The 22,510-nt window shown below is 30.6% G+C and overlaps 1 protein-coding gene across 1 annotated transcript; it reads right to left on the bottom strand.

Moving 5' to 3' along the window:
* Positions 1–7,075: 7,075 nt before the first annotated feature.
* Positions 7,076–9,107, bottom strand: LOC148208468 (serine/threonine-protein kinase WAG1-like). Its single transcript, XM_088117855.1, has one exon. The coding sequence runs from the start codon at positions 8,619–8,621 to the stop codon at positions 7,206–7,208; it is 1,416 nt and encodes a 471-aa protein (XP_087973981.1). The 5' UTR covers positions 8,622–9,107; the 3' UTR covers positions 7,076–7,205.
* Between the last annotated feature and the right edge of the window lie 13,403 nt (positions 9,108–22,510).

The following is a 22,510-nucleotide window of genomic DNA, read 5'->3' as shown; positions in this document are numbered from 1 at the left end:
AAAACAGAAGGTGAATCTCAAGAAATGGAAACAACAAACTAGAATTAATTTGGTTAGGCCTGATGGTGAAGCCCGTAAGGGGGTGTCTATAGAGAACCTCCCGGGAACTAAACATCTTGCGCAAAGAGGGTTTTGTTTGATAACGAATCAAAGTATGGAGGCTGCGAAGCAACCCTGCCGATCACCATGAAAGCACTAAGTTGGAATGTTGAGATTGGACAACCCTCGAACATTTAGAGCTTCAAGTCATGTTGTGTGTAGTAACAACCCCAATTAATTTGGTGTTCCTCGTGGAGACAAAGTGCTGTAACAAGTTAGAAGGGAGAGTAAAAAGTAGGATTAATTTTGATTGCTGCTTTTGTGTGGCCAGTATAGAGAACAGCGGTGGTTTAATAGTGTGTTGTGGCAATAGCTCGAAAGGAAAGGGACATTTCAGCAGATTACTATATATTTCGAATGATCAAGATTGGCTGGGGATAATATTGAAAAGGCAAAAATGGAAATTGGATATAGATAATGATGTTGAGATAGCTAAGGTGGCAAACATGTGTTTCAATCACCTCGGATAAGCCGAATATGAGTGACATTAGTAAGATTATTGATGCTCTTCCAATGCAGATCATAGAAAGACAAAATAATGAGTTGATTAAAGAGTTCACCACGGAGGAAATTGAATTGGCCTTGAAAGGCATGCATCCAACCAAGGCCCGAGGACTAGATGGTTATGAACGCGCTCTTTTATTAGAAGTATCGGGATATTGTTGGAGGGGACGACATAGTTAACTTTTGCCTTAACTTTTTGAATAGGAGAGGAGATTTGAGCTCTCGCGTGTCTACCATTTCACCACTAAGGCATCTTGAAAGTGAATAATATGTTGATAAGTTTGTGCAATGTTATCTAAACTATAATTAACTTGATGTTCTTCAAAGCATCATTGGATCAAACCGAAGACTAATGATCATAGCATGGCTTATTGAAGAGGCAACATCAACCTGCTGCGGCTAAAGGAGTGATTTCAGTTCATCATGCTCCGAGAAGTTCCAATGGCGTGGCGCAACCAAGCAATGGAATCCGGCATGGGCCAAACTTGGGGATTATGCCTTCCTAATTGCTTGTGTGTGCCCTAAATATAACTATATCCAAATAAATTTTTTCTACTTCTAATAATTAAACTTGAATAAATATATCAAAAAAATATATAAATAGAAATAAGGAACTACCAAACAGGCCTTGAATGTCCCAAAGAGAGAATCTCGAATCCATAACAACATTCTTAGGGTTTCATCCCAAAATCAATTGACAATGAAAGAAATAGTTATGTCTATTATAAACTATTGTTAGGTCCTCTCTCCTTTCAATGTGAGATCCTTAACAGTATCATAGTAAAAGAAAGCATAGATATAAATAATCGGTGAGTGAAATATAAGAATGAAATAGTAGTAAGAGAGAAGATAGTGAGAGACATGTGAGAGTAAAGCAAGATTAAGAAGCGAAAAATTTATAGAGAGGCTTAGAGAAATAATGTTTAAATCTAAAGAAAGATTAACCAGAGAGAAAGTAGTAAAAAATAGGAAGTAAGGTTTGTGTAGAGAGATTAATTAGTGAAAGAATGATTGCACGGATATTAGGTAGAAAGACAGAGACAAAAAAAAAAAAAGAAAAAAAAAATCGTACTAAACCAACGAGAGCCACATGCACCTTAGCAATAACAATCTTCGTCGTACTCTAACACAAAATCTTTGTACCTTCCTATCCAATCTGTCTAAATAAGAAGTGTCCTCGTGTTCCTTTTTGTGAATCATATTATTTTGGCTCCCTTTCCTAACTCAACGAACTGAAACCACAATCTTTTTCAACACGATCACCTTGCTTAGAGTCCTTTACTCGCTTCAATTGAGGTATCAATCTAGCCAACGCACCTCTCATTACTTTGTTAGAAGTTTTGAAAAGTAAGAGAATCGACAAATCTAACGTAATTAATTCAGAGACCCACAATATATGTATGAATACGACTACTCAACATTGAGTTCAATGTGGTTTCCCTAAAAAAAAAGACCTTATTTTTAGGTTACTTTTTGGAGATTTAAATGAGTAGGCAACCAATTAAAACATGTTGTTATAGATAGAACCATAAACAAAAGGAAGAAATTTTTATTTAAATATTGGATTGTCATTTTAGAAAAAGGAGATCCAATCTTTATCTTTCCCTCCAAAATTAAAATGGTCCATCTTTCTAAAGTAGTTGGATAAAACTTCTCTCCTGAAGATTTAGGAGGAAGTTCATCCTAAATCCGTACATGGTTCAATAATATATAGACAAGTGGACCACATAAAGTCGGGAAGTTTTTCCGAGACAGCATCTGCCAAATGACAACTTTACGAAAGAAAAGATGTGATGTTAAAAGAAAGTGCCATTAATTTAACTTTTGTCCTCTAATACGGTGCCGTGTTGCTGCTGTCAAGTCTTCTATCCACACTTCAATTGGTCCAATAAATGACCTTTTCAGTTTTCACAACTTTTTACAATAAATACAAAAATAAAATTTTAACTTTTATTTAGATGATGCTAAATTTTATCGATTGGGAAACCTCCAACCTAGTTAAAAGGTCAAAATATTGGTAACTTTCTCCTCTAAATCATCTCTTTCACTTTCATAATTGTAATGCTTTATTCTAAGAAAATAAAATTTGCAAAATGTTATTATCAATTTAATTAGTATTTCGTTAGAAATTACGAAATGTTATTATCAATTTAATTAGTAGTTGGTTAGAAATTTCTATCGTAATGGAGATTTGAAGAAAATTAGATTAGATGTTCTAATTGAAATCAAATAAATTATACAAAATTATTCTAATGAATAATATGCACTATTGGTTTTAATTTTACCCTCAATTTTTTTAAAATTTCAATTATAACCTTCAAAAGTATCTTTTTAATTTATGCATTTCAACGAAGATTGTTAATTAATTGAGGTTTTTTAGACAAATTAAAAGATGGAGCGTAGAAAGGAAAAATTAAAAATAACCATTAGGGGCATTTGATATGGTTTAGAATTAGGTTATGATAACTATATCCAAATATTTCTTTTCCTACTTCTAATAATTAAATTTGAATTTACAAAACTTGGGTTAGGAACTTGAGTCTGTATAATCTTTTTTTTTTAAATTAATTTTATGATTGTTCTTTTTGTTTAATAATTGTGGGATAGTAAATTGAACCATCAATTTTTGGGATGATAATATAATAGGTATCTTATCCAATTGAGTTATTGACTATAAACATAAATTTTAGTAAGTAGCGAAATCAAATCAGCATTAAATAAAAAGATCTTTTACCTCTCAATTTACATTTCAATAATCTAAAAACTTAATAGGTTTAAAACTTCAAGAGTGCCTAGAAAACAAACCTTTGCTTTAAAATTAAAACAAAGTAAGGAAATTATTAATAAATAATCTTGCTTTTCAAAAACAAATAATTATCAAGAGTTCAAAAAATAGTTTTCAAATTTTATTTTCCGCTCTTAAAACCTACCCAACTCAAAAAGGAAACTAGGCAGAGAAAAGAAAATATTCAAATAGTTAATTAACAACGATACTAAAAACTAAAAATAAAATCCTTACGAAACTGTGAACTATGTCTCGCTCAACTATAATTGAGAAAAATCTATATAATATATAAGAGTAAATGACAACATCATCTTTATTAGTATCGAGTTTTTCGGATTAAACAAAAGTAAAATCATCTAGGTTAAATCTTAAACAATATCATATCACCGCATGAATAAAAGTACGTTTCTATACAAAAATACCAACAAATATACTCGCTTTTTTTTCTTTCAAAAAACATATGAATGGGACTTGACATTGGAAAGCTTAGCCAAAAAAGCTCATCAACCCCACATGCCAACTAACCATTTTAAAGGCCATTATCTTCTCCAATTCACTCACAAGACCCAACACCCTATAAATTAAGAAGAAATTGCTCATATACATGCCAATCTTTTTCCTCCTTCTCTCCATCCCCTTTTATATTTCCTATTTTTCTCCATGTGTGAAGAAACAAAATTCCCACCAAGGATGAGCATGGAAGTAGTTCCGCAGCTCATCGTCGCTGCAACGAAACGTCGATTGATCTTAGTGTTAGACACTATTTTCGAGAATGAAGTAGTTCATTTTGGAGGTGCTAAAGATAAGGGCATCTCATCTCAAATTTGCACAAGTTCTCTCAATCGAAGGAAATGAAGAAGTGTTGTTTTGAGTTACAAAATATTTCGTTGATGATACGTTGTTCTTAAATCATTCAGATTTTGTATTTTTAGCACCAATAATAGAATTTTGACGTCACGAGAATAAGAGATAGATTAGGGAAAGAACACGATGAGGTTTTTTCCTCGTCTTCCATGTTTAATTCTATTTTTCTTCACAATTTTGTTGTAACCAACCATATTTTCAGCGTTGGAAGTAGTTTTCTAGGTACGTATTTGATTTGTTCAATGTTCTTCAATTGATGGAAATATTACATTTGTATTCTATTTCATCTTTAGTTTAGTTGTTTTTCTTTTTCTTTTTCATAGTTTATATTTCATCTTGATTGGGAGAGATGAATAGCCCAAATTTTGAAGGCAATTTTTCTACTCATATTTTAAGTTAATATATTTCTCGTCCATATTCAATTATTTGGATAGTAAAGACTTTATCCAACTCAAATTATCTTAATTAGATGACAATAGATCTACAATCCAAAATGTCGGAATAATGAAATATTTGAGTCGAGGTTGTTTGTTATTTAAAATTTTGTTAAAAAATTAGTGAAAATGTTAGGCCCTAAACATTGTCTCTTACTTGATTTATTTGGAAATTAAAAATTTTATGGTTAGTAGCTCAACATTAAATTTTATTTAATTAAAAATTATACTGGGAATTATTTTCTATAATATTTTGAAGAGTACAAAATCTTTTTAAAAAATTACAAAATGAAATAAATTAAAATAAATAACTAAGATATGGATATCCTACGAGGCTATGAGTCGTTTATCATCACAATCAGCAGTGTCGAGGTGGGACGAATGCAATGATGTATATAGCCAAGAGACATCCCTACCAAACTAATAGACTTGAAACTTTGTCCTCCCTTGACTCGATAAATTCAATTGTACACTTGTCATCTATTTTCGTAGTTCAACTTTTTGACAAATGTGAAAAAAAAAACAAATTCTTCAACTCTTTGACAACATGAAGAGGAAGAAAAAAAAAAACTCCATCTCTATTATTTTAGAGATGAAAAAACAGGAATTTTTAAGAGTGTTTCCTTTAATCAAAAATTGGCCTCACAATCGGTAGCCAATATTTGTTCCCTCATGTATTTGTTCATTGTTCAATGTTTTCGCATATCCAATAAGATCTTACATCAATGCATTTGTTTGATTCAATGTTTTCGTGTCCTATAAGATTGATCTAATTCAACCAAAATTAATTTGGGAAGAACCCTAATAAGCTAAAGTAAAAAGAAAAAAATGAAACAATTAAAAAAACTAACTTATAAATGTTCAAATTATCAGATTCTAATTATAGCAACCAACATCCAATCTAAACCATACATTTTGGCTTTGGATTGATCATCTATGGAATTTCTGTACACCCGTATAGGCCCTATGTCTTAGTAGAAAAAGGACAATTTTTTATTATTATTATTTTTATTTTTTGGTAGCTGTGTTTTGGCTTTGAAGAAAAATATGACAATTTTGTCTTGTCACGTTCAATAGTATATGAGTTGATCGGTCGTGAGTTTAAAGTTCGAACCTTTATCTTGTATTATAAAAATAAATATCTAATCATCAAATATTTTTGTGTATATGTGTGGCCCAAGTGATATTGGACTAACAATTAATATTAAATCACACTTTATTAATGAAAAGTTACAATATCATATGGATAATAATCTCTATGATTATTCAAAATGAGAAGTTAACTATTTCGTCTTTTTAGTAAAATATGTATGAGCGAGGATTCGAATATGCGATATTTTGGTAGATAATATATGTCTTAACCAGTTAAGTTATATACTTAGCCATTAATTATCTTTACTGGTCTTTATGTTTTTAAAATTCTATTATCATCCTTTCTAGATGTACTTATCATTAATAAGGAATGTAACAAAATTTTAGCAATTTGCTGTACTAGAAAAAATCCAAACAAACAATGTTCTAATATTCATATGCCAGTTTGGTCTAATATATTTTCAACGTAACTTTTACTTACATCACGCCTATAAATTATATTAAAACAAAACGTCACGACACAGAATGAATTTCAAATATCCATAAATATTTTACACATCTTGAAAATATATTACCTTTTCACTCGAAAAGAATGTTTGGGTAAATTTTTAACAAAAAAATGAAACAGAAATTATTTTTGGGGAATTAAGCCCTACCACTCAAGACTAAGAAGGCAAATTGACAGATAAGACAGAACTACACCGTCAAACAAGAGAAATCAAGGACCAAAACTCACGATTGGACAGAGGCCGACAAGCCCACGAGTCGATCTAGTAGGCCATGGGCCAACCAGCTTATGGGTCGATTTGGTTAGTCCATGTTCATGGCCCATTGAAAATTGACCAAGTATAGGTCTGGATAAAAGCGGCCCAAGGACATTGTAGAGGTGGAAGATTCCATCGACCATTGATCAACCCAACTGTTAGATTTGAAATCTCGAAATTTAATGGTTTCAAAACAAGAAGAAATATTCTGATGACCTTAGGAGTTTGCCTCTATAAAAAATAAAAGGGACCGATAAGCTACAAAACTCTATTTATTGTCAAGTTTCACATAAATCCAATCTTGCTTTTAAGTATAGAGTGTATAGATCGCACCAATGTGTAATTATACTTTCTAGTCATCTAATATTTTTCAAATTGATACCAGTTTGAAAGTTCTGGTAACACAAATATCAACAGAAATGGTAATAAAAAGTGTAAAATTATAGGAACGAAATGAACATTAAAATCATAGTAGTAAATTAATATTGATACAAACAGCAAAAATAATAACTTCTTACTCACAAATAGATTAATTGGAAAAAAAAAAAAACGCTGCAAGTATACTTCTTCTTTCGGTATAAATATACAGTGTCTCACGATAAAAACAAAAACAAAACGCTAAAAAAGAAGGGGAAAAAAAACTAGAGAATTTTCTTATCCTTTTTAACCCATCTTATTTTTATAGCTATAACTATAATAATTACTATTGGTATGAGATTTACTGGAATTTCCATTTTTCATTAAAAGGTGACTGAGCCTCCTCCAGTTCCACCAGCCCCGCCGCCGCACTCGGTGGGGGACGCCAGTCACGTGGCCAACGTGTGATCTCACTTTTCTCATCAGCCCATACACCTCCGGCGGCCGGTACATCCGGATCAACGGCCACTTTATCCCGTCGAAGAACGGATGCCGTTTGATCTCCGTCGCCCCCTTGCCGGACCCCAGCCGCCTCACCGGATCCTTCACCAGCAGCCGCCGAATCAGATCCCTCGCCTCCGCCATCCCCTCCTCTTCCTCCCCCACCGCCGCCGCCGCCCGGAACTTCACCCCCTCCGACGACGCAATGTTCCGAAGCGTCCTCTCCTTGTTCACTCCCTTAAACGGCGTCGTGCCGTGGAGCAGCTCGTAAACGAACACCCCAAACGCCCACCAGTCGACGCCGCTGCCGTGGCCGAGGCCGGACACCAACTCCGGCGCCAGATACTCGTGGGTCCCAACGCACGACCTCGAAAACGCCGCCGTCGGCTCCGCCACAAACTCCGCGACCATCTCGTCCTCCACGTCACCCCCTCTTCCAAACCGAAAACAGCCAGAAGTGGTCCCCCTCCCCCGGTGTGGTCCCCGGCGCTTCCACGTACGAAAAGTGGGGACCACCTCAGCCTTAAAACAGAGGTCGAAGTCAGAGAGCATGACGTGGCCGTCCTCACGCAGAAGAACGTTCTCGGGCTTGAGATCGCGGTAGACGACGCCGAGCGCGTGGAGGTACTCGAGCGCCACGAGGACCTCGGCGGCGAAGAATCTGACCGCCGGGACGGAGAGGCGGCTGGCGGGCTGGTTGCGGAGGAGGGAGTGGAGGTCGCCGGCGGGGCAGTAGTCGATGAGGAGGCACGTGTAGTGGGAGACGTCGAGGCGCGCGTAGAGAGTTGGGAGAAAAGGGTGGTCCAGAGAAGCGAGAATCTCTGCCTCCATCTGGACCTGAGAGAGCTTTTTGGTGGAGAGGGAATCTTTATCGACGACCTTGAGGGCGAAGGTGGCGTGGTCGTTGTCGCGGAGATGGCAGAGGAAAACGCGGCCGAGGTTGCCGGTGCCGAGGTGGCGGATGAGCTTGAGGTGGCGGAGGTGGAGGTGGCCGTCGGAGGAGAGGGTGGTGGCGGCTTTGATGGCGGACCAGTGGGGGTGGGAGTGGCGGTGGGGGCGCAGGTTGAGGGAGGCGGCGGCGGAGGCGGAGGCGGAGGAAAGACGGGACTCGTTGAAGCTGAGGGTGAGGCTGGAGCGGGCGAGGGAGGTGCGGGCGCTGGAGGAGGTGAGAGTGCGGTCGCTGGTGAAGCTGAAATCGAGATCTGAATAATCCTCCTCCATAGCTGGGCTGCGGAACAGAAGCTTTAATGGTTAATGATGAGTTTAGTGGTGGGGGTTAGTTTTATATATACATAGAGCAGAGGATTTGGGCAATGGGCATGGCGGAGGGTGGTGAACGACGAAAACGAGTGGAAACTGTGGGGCCTCTGCCTCTGCCTCTGCCTCTGACGCCATTAAAGAACTTGTTTGGTTGACCCTCAAACACAGCTAGAGAGACAAGCTTTTTCTTTTTTTTTTTTTCCCTTCTTTGTTAGGTTGACTAGAAGGAAGTTTCATTTACATCTTATATAAAACTAATGGTTTAAAAGAAATTTAATTTCAAATTCATCTCTCTACTTGATGGATCTCTAAATGTTAAAAATTTAGTCTAATAGATTCTTTAAATTGGTTGGGTATGAAAAATAGGTGGGAATCTCCCAGAAGAGAGAGGAAAATAAGGGGATTAGAGATTTTTCCTTTTCATTTTTTTTTTGTCTCAATCATTTCTCCTTACTTGTTATTAGGAAAAGAAATTTTCTTTTAAAATTTAGAGATTTATTGATAAGGAGATTGAAAGATATCGTCGAATAGAGTGGACGGATATGTAAATAAATTGAATACTGCATCTCGAATCAAAGGTATTGTGTGGGTAAAAATGAACATATACTGCTAGAAAATTAAGAAAGATTGAAATGTAAGATCTTTTCCCAAACGTTGAGAGATATGTTGTTGCCGATAAACTTCACTTGGTCGAAGGTTTGCTATACTCTGACTTTATACACTCGATAGGCTGGTCTTCCATAATGGATTTTCTAATAGTTTAACCTATCAGATCTTACCCGATAAATAGAAGCTTCATCGTAACATTAGGTACAATTGAAGGTGGCCTAATTCGAGACTTAAAGTGAACGTTGGATTGTTTAAAACTCGATGCGTTTAAAAATAATAATAACAAAATTCGATGAAAAGGAAAAAGAGAGTTTTGCGGAGGAATGGGTAGGGGTTCCGGGAATTGAAGGAAACTGACAATGGTTTTTAATGACCGCCTATGTATTGGGGGATGTGATTGTGAATATATATTATGTATTATAATAACTAATTAAATTCTTATTTTCTTAGGATAAGATTGAAAGTTCCGACATGTCGGCTGGCCAGGCCTTCCCTCCCCCGCTCTGTGTAGTTTTCAAACAGTAACATGCCCTCATTTAATTCCTCACCCAAGTCAAAATAAAATAAAATAAAAACATTTCATTAATTCAATTCATTTTTTTTTAAGGAAATTCAATTTAATTAACCTTAAACAAAATAAAATTTAAGCTTTTAACTTTTAACCTTATCGAATAAAATCTTAAACTCAAATAATTGAGGACTTGACGTCTCAAAACTTGATTAAAAAATATAGTGAATTAACAAATAAATTTTATATAATTCAACTAAACATTCAAACTAACATGGACTCAATACTAAAAGACATATAACTTTTAAATACTCATACTTTCATATTTGATGTATATTTAAAAAAAAAACCTAACAAGATACTCAAAATTAAGTCATAAAAATATCCAAATCCAGTCGTGAAAATATCCAAATAGTCACAAAAGCTAATAGATCAAGAAAAAAAAAAGTCTAAATTTATAAAAAGAAAAAGAAAAAGAAGAAAAAGAACCCAACTAAAAAATATCTAACACCAAGAACCAGTACTGATCTAGTATAGTTGGGTAGATTTACCCTCTCAAAATTAAATAATTTGATCTTGACTCGTGTAATTATTGAATGCAAAATATATATATATGTCCAAATGATCAATCATATAAAAAAAAGAACTATAATAATGATTGTAGGCCAAAAAAAACATTTTGAAAAAATAATTTTTTTGCCTAGTTCAATAACAGGTGGAAATAGTTGAGTCTATTATGTTCTAAAGAAGAAAAGTGAGATGACTTAAATAATAGAGGATATTAAATTTTGAGTTCAATTTAATAAAATTAGAAGTTTAAATTAAAATTACTTATGAAAATTGAATAATAATAATTAAAATAAATTATTATTATATTTATTTTATGTTTAAACATTAAAATGCTGTACTTTAGTCTAAGAAATTAAAGTAAAATATTATTTTAGTCCTTACTAATAATTTTTTTAATATTTAATATAAATTTTAATACGTCTTAAAATACGATTAAATATTTGTGACCTAAGTCTTGATGTCTAAATTAAGTTTCAATAAGAAAAAAAATTAAAGTATAAACTATAACAATTAAAAGAGACTACAATAAATATCGATGAAAGTTGAACAAAAAAATTAAAGAAGAAGAAAAAGAAGAATTAAATATATTAAATCTTGGAAACTAATATTAAGGAAGAAATATATAAAAAGGATTTATTTGGACGAAAATAGAAAGTGAGTAATGGGTCCATGTGATGGGCCAACACGACCCACTTGATAGGGCCCACGTGGAAAAGAACAGGATGCTGTCTGCCACGTGGTCAACACCGGCCCTACATTGTCGCTCAGCTCCACCTCCACTTCCATAATTCGATTTATTTTAATTAATTATAACTGCCCAACCTCAATTTTATAATAACTCCCATAATTTATTAATCAACGTTCAAAAAATAAAATTAAATAAAACTTTGACATCCTCGTCATAGCTCATGTATTCATATAAACTTTTTGTAAGTTTTAGATTAATTCTAAAGATAGTTTTAAATACTTTCAATTTGAGCTGGTAGGTTAACTATTAAGAAAATTTTCAAGAAAAAAAAAAATATAGATTGAAGAAAACTTAACTTCTCAATATTTTTTAAACTCAAAAATTAACACAAGATTCAACTTAATCAACTATTAGTATAAAATAAAAGGGAAAATATTGTAGAATAAAAATTTGTTAAATAAATAATTATTTAATAGATATGAACTACTCCTCCCATAGTTAATTGGGTTTTGAGATGTAATCCATGAATATTGATATGATATCAGAGCTTAACAAGTTCAAACAAACATTTCAGTTCAACAATGGGATCCGACCAAGATTGATGAAACAAAAAAAAAATTAAAAAAAAAGAACCTTACAAAGGTTAATGATAAACATAGACTACTTCTTTTATTGCCAATTAATTTTGAGATGGAACCAATGAATATTGGTAATATATATAATTAATTTTTTAGCGCGGATCTAACATGAGACTAAAATATGAGTTTGCGACTAACATGTTATCTAATTATTTTAAAAATTATGTTGTGATGCATACAATATAGGTATAATATCACTATATTAAGTCAAAAACTTGATAGGTAATTAAATTAAATCATCTCACATAACATATCGAAATAATACCACTAAAATTAAACCACGTTTAGGCTTATTATAAAGTAAGATGAATTTAGCCAATTTATACATAACTCAATTAGTATTAACACAGGATACAAAATGTGAATAATTGATACTCATCGTTGAATAAATAATTACTTCAATTGTCTAAGACATAAATTTATACCTTTTTCCAATATATAATTGCCTCTAAATCCCCATCTCGTGTATTAGCTTGAATGTTAACACAAGACACCATATATAGATTATTAATATATAATTGAGAAGAAATAATATAATAGTGATTTGAATTTATTATTTCTTATTGATATTATATTAATTGATCACTACTAGATCTAAAAAAAATTAGGGTAAATTTAACCATTCCAATATATTATCCTATCATTATTTGTACCTAATAAATGAATGTATAGATATCAAACTAGTTTCCATATTAAATTATTACATATGATATAGGTACAATGAGTTATAACCCAAAAACAGATATAAAATTGGTGAAAGGAAATAATTTATGAATGATGTCTTCAACTTCCATTGAATTATTAATGGATTCTTTTAAAAAGGAAAAAAGATGAAAATAAAAAATTTGTCTTTCATTAAGAAGATGGAACTCTTGCCCCACAAGTGGTTCTATATGATAAGGTTAATTTTTTTATTTGTCTCAATAAATATTTCAATTAATGCATTTATGAACTTGAAAAGAATCCAATGAGGTTAGAACATTTGTATGTGTTTTTTCCCCCCGAGAATAACCAAAAATGTTCTAGAAACATTTCGGTACAACTTTAGTTTATTATGTTAATTAATTCCATTTGATTTACAAGATTCTAAACTAATTACATACGGTTAGAAACAGATCTCTAAGTAGGCATGAGTTCAACATTAAGATTTTCTTTTATGAGAATAATATGACTTTTTTTAGATATTCATACAATCTAAAGAACAAGTGAAAAATGGTTTGAACATCTCATTATTGATTAGAATTTAATATTTTATCTTAGGCTATACTTTAATTTTCTTTACAATATTATATTATAGAGGGAAAGAAACAAGAATTTGAACCTACCGTCCTCAAAAGACTATATTTGAACCATATTTCTTTTAGTTGAATTTAAAAATTTACTATGGATTCCAACTGTTGTTTATGGTTGAATTTCGATTTTTGTGATTAGAATTTAGGGTTTTTTTTTTTGTCTATAAGAAAAATTTGTGTTGTTTATCGAGTTTCAATGGCGTAATACTATGGTTTTGGAATTCATCAAAAGATTTCATGTTCTCTTCATAAATCATATTTTTATCCCAAATTCGTTACCTTCATTCTATTTTGGTCTCATACTTTCAAGTGTATTATATTCTAGTTTCAAAATCTTTTCATAGATATCATTTTAGTCCTCGTCATTAAATGTTTGTATAGTAGTTAGACTATCTATTTCCTGATTGATACCATATTCAATGTTCAATGACCCATAACAAAGAAAATGAGGCAACAAGGGGTTAGTGATATAGTCTTTTTCTTCCCTTTGTTCTATATTTAAAATATAAAAAAACAGGACCTTATGCAAATAATATCCACGACAAACGCGACTACTCTTCACGCCTAGAAGACACTTGGGACCAAAACATATTATTGTGAACTAAGCATATTTAGATGTGTCTTGATCGTGTCTCTAGGACACAGTTCTAGGACACAGTTGAAGACATCTTGACCCAAATATATAGTCGTGATAAGAAGCACAATGAAGGTGGTGTGATCGTGTCTCAAGGCACAATTGAATTTTAGAATTCTTTCTTGAGTTTTTCTTCTCTTAGTACAAAAATTGAAAGTACGAGGATTTGAATCTCTAACCTGAAAAATGAAGTAGATGTTTCAATTACCACTAAGCTATGCTTATATTGGCTCCCTCTCATTAGTGTGACATAATTTATATTAAATACAATATGAAAATTTAATTACGAAGATCTAAAGATAAAATTTAAGAAATAAAATATAATATTTAAAGGTATTTTAAAACTTTGAAAAAGAGTACGAGGAGGGAGTCACATGGCAAAGTCACGTGCCACCCACCTGGATTATAATTTTTTTTTCCAATTATTCAGTTTAAATATCTAAAACACGAGAGCTTGACATGTGTTATGTTCATGGCTCTGACTCCCACCAAATTAACAACATCTAATAAGTCAAGTTAATATACAAAAAAAATATTAGCATGAGGTTTATAAATAATATAAATTATGTAAATAATATTTGTCTAATATAAATATTTATTTATATAATTATTTGTATCATCTATATTATCAAATGTCATAATATTGTTTCCATCGTGATTCTTTTTATAATCTATACATAGAATAAAAAGTTTACTATATTAAAAATGGTACATATTTTTATGATTTAACTAACGGGAAATTATTTATTAAAAAAATGGTTAGTAAAAATAATTATATTCTTGTTTAGTTCAAGAAATATAATGGCGGAGAATTTAACATTACAATCTTAAGTAGTTTGTCCATTTAACTATGTTATATTTGAAAAAAAATAAAAAATATTTGAAAGTAGAAATTAATATGGAAAACAAAGAAAATGATAATTTTGTTTGATCCCATAAATATATTAAGATTAAAAAATTTCCTTTTATTTCTTAAATTAGAAATAATATCTCTTGACACTTATTAACTAGATAATTCGAAGGGGCTGTTGGAATCCCTAAAATTTGAATCTTCATCTCTAAAATGTGTAATTTTTTTTTCTTTTGATTTGTGATTTTTTCTTCATTTTTCATGAAGACTTAATTATATTTATAAATACAAATAATTTTTTAGTATATACTAATATATGACTCATTAGTTAGAAAAAATATACATTTTACTTTCAATATTAAATAAAAATAAATAAATTTCTAAACCGTTAGTATAATTTAATTAGAACTAAAAATTTTAGTTAAGTAGTATGTGATAATTTGATAAATGATTGTAAATATGTAAAATCAATTAATTTAAAGAACTATTTACTTATCTTTACAGTTTTAAGAATAATGTGATTAGTCACTATAATATAAACTTAATTATTTTAATAAATAGCCGACATACTGACAAATATAATAAACTTAAAAAAATGAGGGTAAGCTTTTTCAAATTTTTAAAAAGAAGCATAATAGCATAATAGTGATTAAAGATCCACATTAAAATGTAAGAAGGGAAATTAACAAGAGTATATAATATACTCTTCCTATTATCGGTTAACTAATTTTAAGATATAATTTCATGAGTATTGATATGGTAACTCAAACGAGTATTCAATCCAAAAATTAGATTCAACTAAAATTGACGAATCTAAAAGAGACATCATCTTGAAGGGACATGTTATGGATCCACGTTGGAAATATAAGAGACATAACAACAAAGTTCATAATATAAGTGTGAGCTACGACCTCTCTCATTATCAATTAGTTTTGAGAAATCCATAAATATTAATAATAGTAGTACATATTATATAGTTTTTAAAATATTGAAAATATAACATATAAAATAGTAAACCTATATATGACTACGATATATATAGTTTTTGTACATTTACACTGGGGCTACCCATCATATGACGAGCAATCCGGCAGCATTTGTCTCATCCTCGCCGTACCAAGGCAAAAGTGTCGTCTTCACCGGTGACCACACCCCACTCTCTATTTCAGACATTGGTACGATCTCTTTCTTTATCATTTCGTTCTGGCAATGTTCTTCATCTCAATGATGCTATGTTGGTTCCTAAAGTCAGTCTCTCAAAAAATGGGATCGGTTGGACAACTTTGTGATGATCGCCAAAGCTATGCGCCATCTTTACTCCGACTTCCTCTGTGTTGTCAAGGATCTACACACGCATAATGTCATAGCTATAGGGTGCCGCCCGTAGCCAACCCAGTCCCAATATATGATTATGATACATATATATCACCAATCTGAGCTCAGCTCAGTGATAATTGACAAGTGATGAGTTCGAATCCTTCACTACTACTTGTTGTACTAAAAAAAATGATACATATATATTATTCGTTTAAGCGTATATATATATATATATATATATTAGGAAAATTACTTGATATATAAAAGAGATTAGTAGAAATTACACTCTTTTATGGTTTAGAAAAATCTACAAATCATACCTATATAATTTTAAAAATATCTATATATCGATCTTAGTAAGATATACTAAATTTTTATTTTTGTAAAATCATAGCATAATTCTAATTGGCATGAGTAGGTCCGTGATCAGTTTACTTTCACTTCGGCTGAAGACAAGTCAATATATATGTTTGTTTTTGGGTACAATCGAGCGCGTCCCAAGTCCCATCCTACCACATGGGTCGAGTTAAAGAAGGCCAATTAAAGACTGAGTGTACCAAGCTCAATTTGGAGTGCATTAGTCTTAGGGTTGGGTGCACCAACTTCAGAGTCAGAATACATTTGGGCATTCCATACAAAGGATAATCAACGGGTGGAGTGTTGACACGCCTTGTACCCGAATCACGATACGACTTAGAAGATCACCCAAGGGACACAGCCACGCCTCTTAACCGTGGTACAGAGGAGGAAAGAGGGATGTTGGTAGTTCCCACAGGTCCCAAGTGCGACATGCCACCCGCTGTGTCTGTTATTCACATCAAAATTCAACTTCTTCTCTCCATATATAAGGAAAAAAGTAATCTTAATGAAGTCTTTTCCCCGTATAATTTCTTGTGAAGATTAGACACACACTCTGAAGCAAGCTCTCACTCTCGAGACTACTGTCTTTCTACCTCTATTTGCTCCATATCCGTCTGTTCCTAACTTGAGTTCTAATTTAAGTATCAAAATGCATTCAGTAGAGCACCATTTGGATGCTAATTTCTATGTACAAGCTGGAGACTAAGAGTTTAAAGACAAAGGTGTACGTGGTACCTCGATAATACTTTAACTAGAGATAGCTAGAAATCAACCTCAACAATGTTGTGATACTGGGTCTCCCTCAAAAAAGAAAAATAAAATCAACATGAATGATTGATATGACATTTGTTAAAAGTGACATTTTTTTTCTATAAAATTTTGAGAATTAGTACATGTGACTTATTCTTCCCCATTTGCCACATATATCTGTTTAACTAAAAATAATGGTAAAGTTTAACAAATTAAGTATATGATTTTCAAAGACGGTTGACTTTAGTTTATTTGATATTTGTATTTTCAAAATATCTATTTAGTTTTTGTATTTCAACCTTGTAAATTTTAGTCACATGCTTTCAAAATGTCTGCTTCAGTCCCTATAATTTTACAAAATTTTAATTTTATATGTAATGAAAATCTCTCGATACAAATTTATGGCTATATTTCAATAAATTTAGTAGGTGTGGTGGCATTCTAAGATTTTCATCAAAATAAATTTGATAAAAAAAAACTGAAGGACCAACTAGTCACTTTTTAAAAGTAAGAACCAAAACAAACGCAAATCTAAAGTACAAAGACTAAAACAAACAAAAACGGAAAGTATATGGACCAAAATGGATGTTTTGAAATTACATGAACTAAAATAAAACAAAGCAAAAAATACAGGACCAAATTAGTTTTTTTAATACAATAAATGTGGGAGGGTGGATTGAACTTCTACCTATAGAATAATACCAAAATAGTTTTTAAATCTACATATAAAATAATGAAATAAAGAGAATGTTTGAGATATATAATAATATATATATCAACTACTTTGATTTGTTTGAATGTCATTAGTTTTTTTCTTTTTCCTAAAAGTAACATATAAAAACTCAAAAATCAAGTCGGTTATCTATGATTATTTCTAATTGTTATAATATATACAACGTATAGAGAAAGAGACCATTCTAAATAATTGATAATAAATTTTAAAATCGAATAATGGATGAGACTAAATATATAGTTTTTTTTTTTTTTTAAGATAGCTAAATATATAACTTAATCTTTGATGTATGCGTGGCTTTTCAATTATATCTCTAATATTTCTCTCTTTTCAATTTAAGTATTACTATACTCACACAAATGTTGAGAACAATTTCTTTAAATTGTATTTTATTTAGTGTAATGATGGTTATTAACTTAATAAAAATTTTAATGCATTCATTTTGCAATGCTCATTGCAAGTGAAGTAAATTATTGAGTTGAATGATATGAAGTAATGTCTAACTCATGAAATTAAAATAGGAAATAATTATGATAAAATACTTTTTAATGGCAACCCTATCACTTTATATTAAATAATTTTTTAGATATAGTGAGGCATAAGAACTTAATTTTTACATAAAAATGAAATTGAAAGTTTTTTTTTTTCTTTTTTTTTAGTACAACATGTTGGAGGAGGGGATTCGAACCCATAACCTTATAGTTGGAGGTTTATGGCAATTACTGCTTTCAAACAAAATTATTTTAAAAAGATTTCCAACATTTTTTTAGTACATATTTTAAACGAAATTAAATAGTGACAAACTCGGTAAAATGTTTAATTTTGAAATGAAAAAACTATAAGTAAGTTTCTTTTGTTAAAAAGAAAATACTATATATATATAGATTTAAAAAACAATAATTAGGTGCATGCATGAAGCCAAATAGCGTAGCAGACATTTTTTCCCTTAAAATTTGTTCAGATGCAATGTATATATTCTCATCCATCAACTCTTATGGTTATAACTGACTAATAATTGAATCATAGATTAAATTAATAATATTACATTTTAATCAAACTATATAATATAATTAAAATTCTAACAGTATATTTTATATTTAAATGAAGCCACTTTTGAAACTCTAAAAAAATCCAACTACATTTAAAATATAATATAGATAGGTAGAGAGACTCTCAATTCATTCGTTTGAAAAATGAATATTTTAAGAAAATGGACTTAATTCTCTTAATTAATTGAGCTTGTTATTAGTTGTTCAGAAGGCTTAGAAATAGTTTTCTATTTTTCATATTAATTAAAACATTTTGATTAAGAAAACTTGTTTGGCAAGATTTTTTTTTTAATAGAACAACTATATTAAATTTATCTTCTTGAGTGGCTTATCACAAATTAACTGTATGAAATTAATTGTTTTTCTTAAATACAACTTAATCTAGATGTTTTGTATTTTTAAATGGATTAGATGTACAAATAAATAAATAAATGAAAACTCAAGAAAAAATAAAATTTCAACAAGCTTTTAGAAGTTTATGCTTTATAATCTTATCCTTTTGTGCTAATTATTTTTAAAAAGTTTCAATTTTGTCAATTATTTGTGTGTTAAAATTTTCAATTAAGTATTTGACAATTTATGACTATGTCTTTACTTAAAAAAAAAAAAAGTGGCAAGTTAATTCTCTACTTAACACTCTTAAAAGAATATTTCTTTCCTTTACATCCCGTATAAATATATTTGGACAAAACTTTACCAAATCACTAATTCTTTTTTCATAATAGAATATAAGAAAAGTAGCACCTCGCTCCATATATATACATATGGATGTTAAATGCTGCAAGATTTTAAAAAATTAGATTATACAAACATAAGTGTTTTTTTTTTTAAAAAAAGGAGTTTTTTTTTTTTAACCAATACAAACATAAGATTTGAATATTTAAATTACCATTTTCATAATTTAAGTCATAGATATCCAATTTTGTAGGGATAATTAACATAATAGTCGCATGCTTCTCAAAAGTTTCAATTATTAGTCTAAATTCATTTGAAAAAAAAAAATAAATTTAAATCATGTTTTAAAATAACAACTTATTGTTTTTACATCTTTATATAGTTCAAAATTTCAAATTTTAAATGTCCAAAAAAAGTCAAATTTAAACATTAATGCTTTTAAAGTTAATTTAAAACTATTTTTCATCTAAAATATATATATATAACTATTATTCATCTAATTAAAGCATAAGATTGAATATAAATGGTGAAATTAATTCCTACAGTATTCGTTAATGCTTTTTTTTATTGTTAAAATATTATTGTAGTCCTTTTACTTTTAGTTTTGATTCATCTTAATCTCGATACTTTTGAAATATTTATTTTAAAACTAAGAGACCAAAATGATATATTTTTATGAGTAGAGGGACCAAAATGATTATTTTGATGGTACATGAACTAAAATAAAAAATAAATTAAAAGTTGAAAGTATAAGGATAAAAATAAACATTTTAAAGGTACATGGATCAAAAGTGGACGAAATTCTGAAACTACATGGATCAAAATAGTGTTTTAACTTTTTTTTTTCTATCAGATTTTGAGTATTTTGTAGATAAGTTCGTAGAAAATGTTATAATCTAGTTTGGAGAAGGATATTTTATTTTACCATTTAGATAAATTTATCATTTAATTGGGTAAGAAAAAGACTAATATGAACTTTGATATATTCGCTCAAGAAAACTAAGGACAAAGACAATTATTTTCGCCAACATTAGCACAATTTTTGAAATTTCGATCTCCTGCTCTTGCATTTGTTTTTTTTGTTTGTTGAGATACACAGTACACAAATCAACAGAAAGCGAAGAAAGAAGAAACAGAACAACCAAAAAACTAAAACCAAGGAAACTAATTAAATTAAAACACCTTGACGATCTGTAGCAATAACTTCAGAAAGATCCGGCGGCCACTCCTCAACCCAGATGGGGAAGGACTCGGAAACCATGCCCATCCGAGCCAACGTATGGGCGCCAGAGTTTCCTTCGCGATTAACGAAACTGAACCCGCCTCCAATATGCAAAGAAGAGACAGTGTGTCGAATACTTGAAGCAAGAACACCAATATACAACATCTTAGTTCACAAAGTAGAAAGGTAGACCGGAGAAGATTGGAAAAATATTTTTGGATATCTTTGTCCCTTACAGATTTACAAATTATGCTATTAATACATTTTATAAAGAATTTAAAAGATTAGAATGCAACAAGTTTTCCTACACCATAAAATTAATTTTTTATTTAATTATCAATACTAATAAATATATAGGATTTAAAAGGTTAGAATGCAAAAAGTTTTCCTACAACATAAAATTAATTTATTCTTTAATTGTAATTCATACATTTGAAGAGTTTAAGAATTTCAAAAGTTTTTGTAACTTTTTATTCTCTACTACTATAAAAATAGGTTTCTTCCACCATTTTTTTTACAAAACTTTTCACTATTTTATTTTTAGTTTTCTCAAAACATCTATGAAAGATTATTCAATCTCGAAAACATCTCAAGATGTTTGTGGCATATTCATCAAGTTGCAAATGATGCACGTACCAAATCTATATATCTTGAATACCAAGCTTGCGACGTTACCGTTTTACGATTTTATGAAGTTCGATGTACCTAAAAGATGAGTATATAGTTGAGATTTGAATTTTTTTGTTACTATTTTATTCTCTTATCATGAAACAGAGTTATTCTCCATTGCTCTACTCACAATATGAAGTCTGTTTTATTTTGTTTATTTTTATTCATTTTTCCAGTATCCATAAACTCAAAAATAATTTACGATGGTGTGTGCAAGAGAATATGATACATGAGTCAATCTATATTATGAAATATAGATTTCAGATGTTACAATTTGATTTTGAAGTTAGGTATGTTTGTCTTGCAATAATAAGATACTAATTTTAAAAGAGGGGACATGGTGAAATTGACGGAGACTATTAATTTAGTTGGATTGAGAATTTCTATCGAAACTAAGTGACTTTAAAATTCATAGAAAACTTGAAATTAAAAAGGGACAAAATACTGAGCCAAATTCTTAATAGAAAACAATGTATATATATACTTATTTATTTATTTACGAAATTTGTATAGATACACATTTTAATTTTTTTTCTTCATTTATTATTGTTTTTTTTACTATCAGTGATATTTCTTATATAAAATTAATTAAGTTAAAAATACTTCGTGCAACGCACGTGGTAGCACACTAGTCTATATAAAAGTCTAAAGATAAAGAATTATAAAACTCAGCTAACTCTAATTTAAATGTTTGAAATGTGTATAAAATTTTAAAATATCATACATAATCACATTCTTGTGACTACAAGGAAAATGAGCTTCATTCGTCGTTGATCGTCATCAACGACGAAAATGTGAACGTCGTTAGCTGCCCGTAGCGACGAAATTTAGATTTTCGTCGCTGGACCTAGCGACGAAAATGTTTTCGTTGCTGGGCCCAGTTTTCAGCAATGAAAATAGGACCAGCGACGAAACAGAATTTGGTCGCTGAGCTCAGCAACAAAATAAGACATTGATTTTAACAATTTTAATTTTCATTGTTGGAATGCTATTGTGACGATTATTTTCGTTATTGTTTATTTATTGTTTATTTTTTTTACTTTTACGTTTTTTTTATTGTGACATTATGCGATTTCGTCGTTAAATACAGTGACATTTTCATTATTTTGTCGCTAAATAAAAACCAAACTTCAATGTTCTCTATTAGTATGTCTATATTTCCTGCAATTCTAAACAATACAATAAATGATAATAGAAATGATAAATCATATTAAACTTTAAAATTAAACATAGTGTAAATACATAATATATCAAAACTTGAAAAGACTAACGTATGTCATGTGTCT

The sequence above is a fragment of the Momordica charantia genome (assembly GCF_013281855.1).
Source record: "Momordica charantia cultivar OHB3-1 chromosome 10 unlocalized genomic scaffold, Mcharantia_2.0 BLBB01000010.1, whole genome shotgun sequence".
Taxonomy (NCBI): domain Eukaryota; kingdom Viridiplantae; phylum Streptophyta; class Magnoliopsida; order Cucurbitales; family Cucurbitaceae; genus Momordica; species Momordica charantia.
This window is presented reverse-complemented; position numbering and strand designations above follow the sequence as displayed.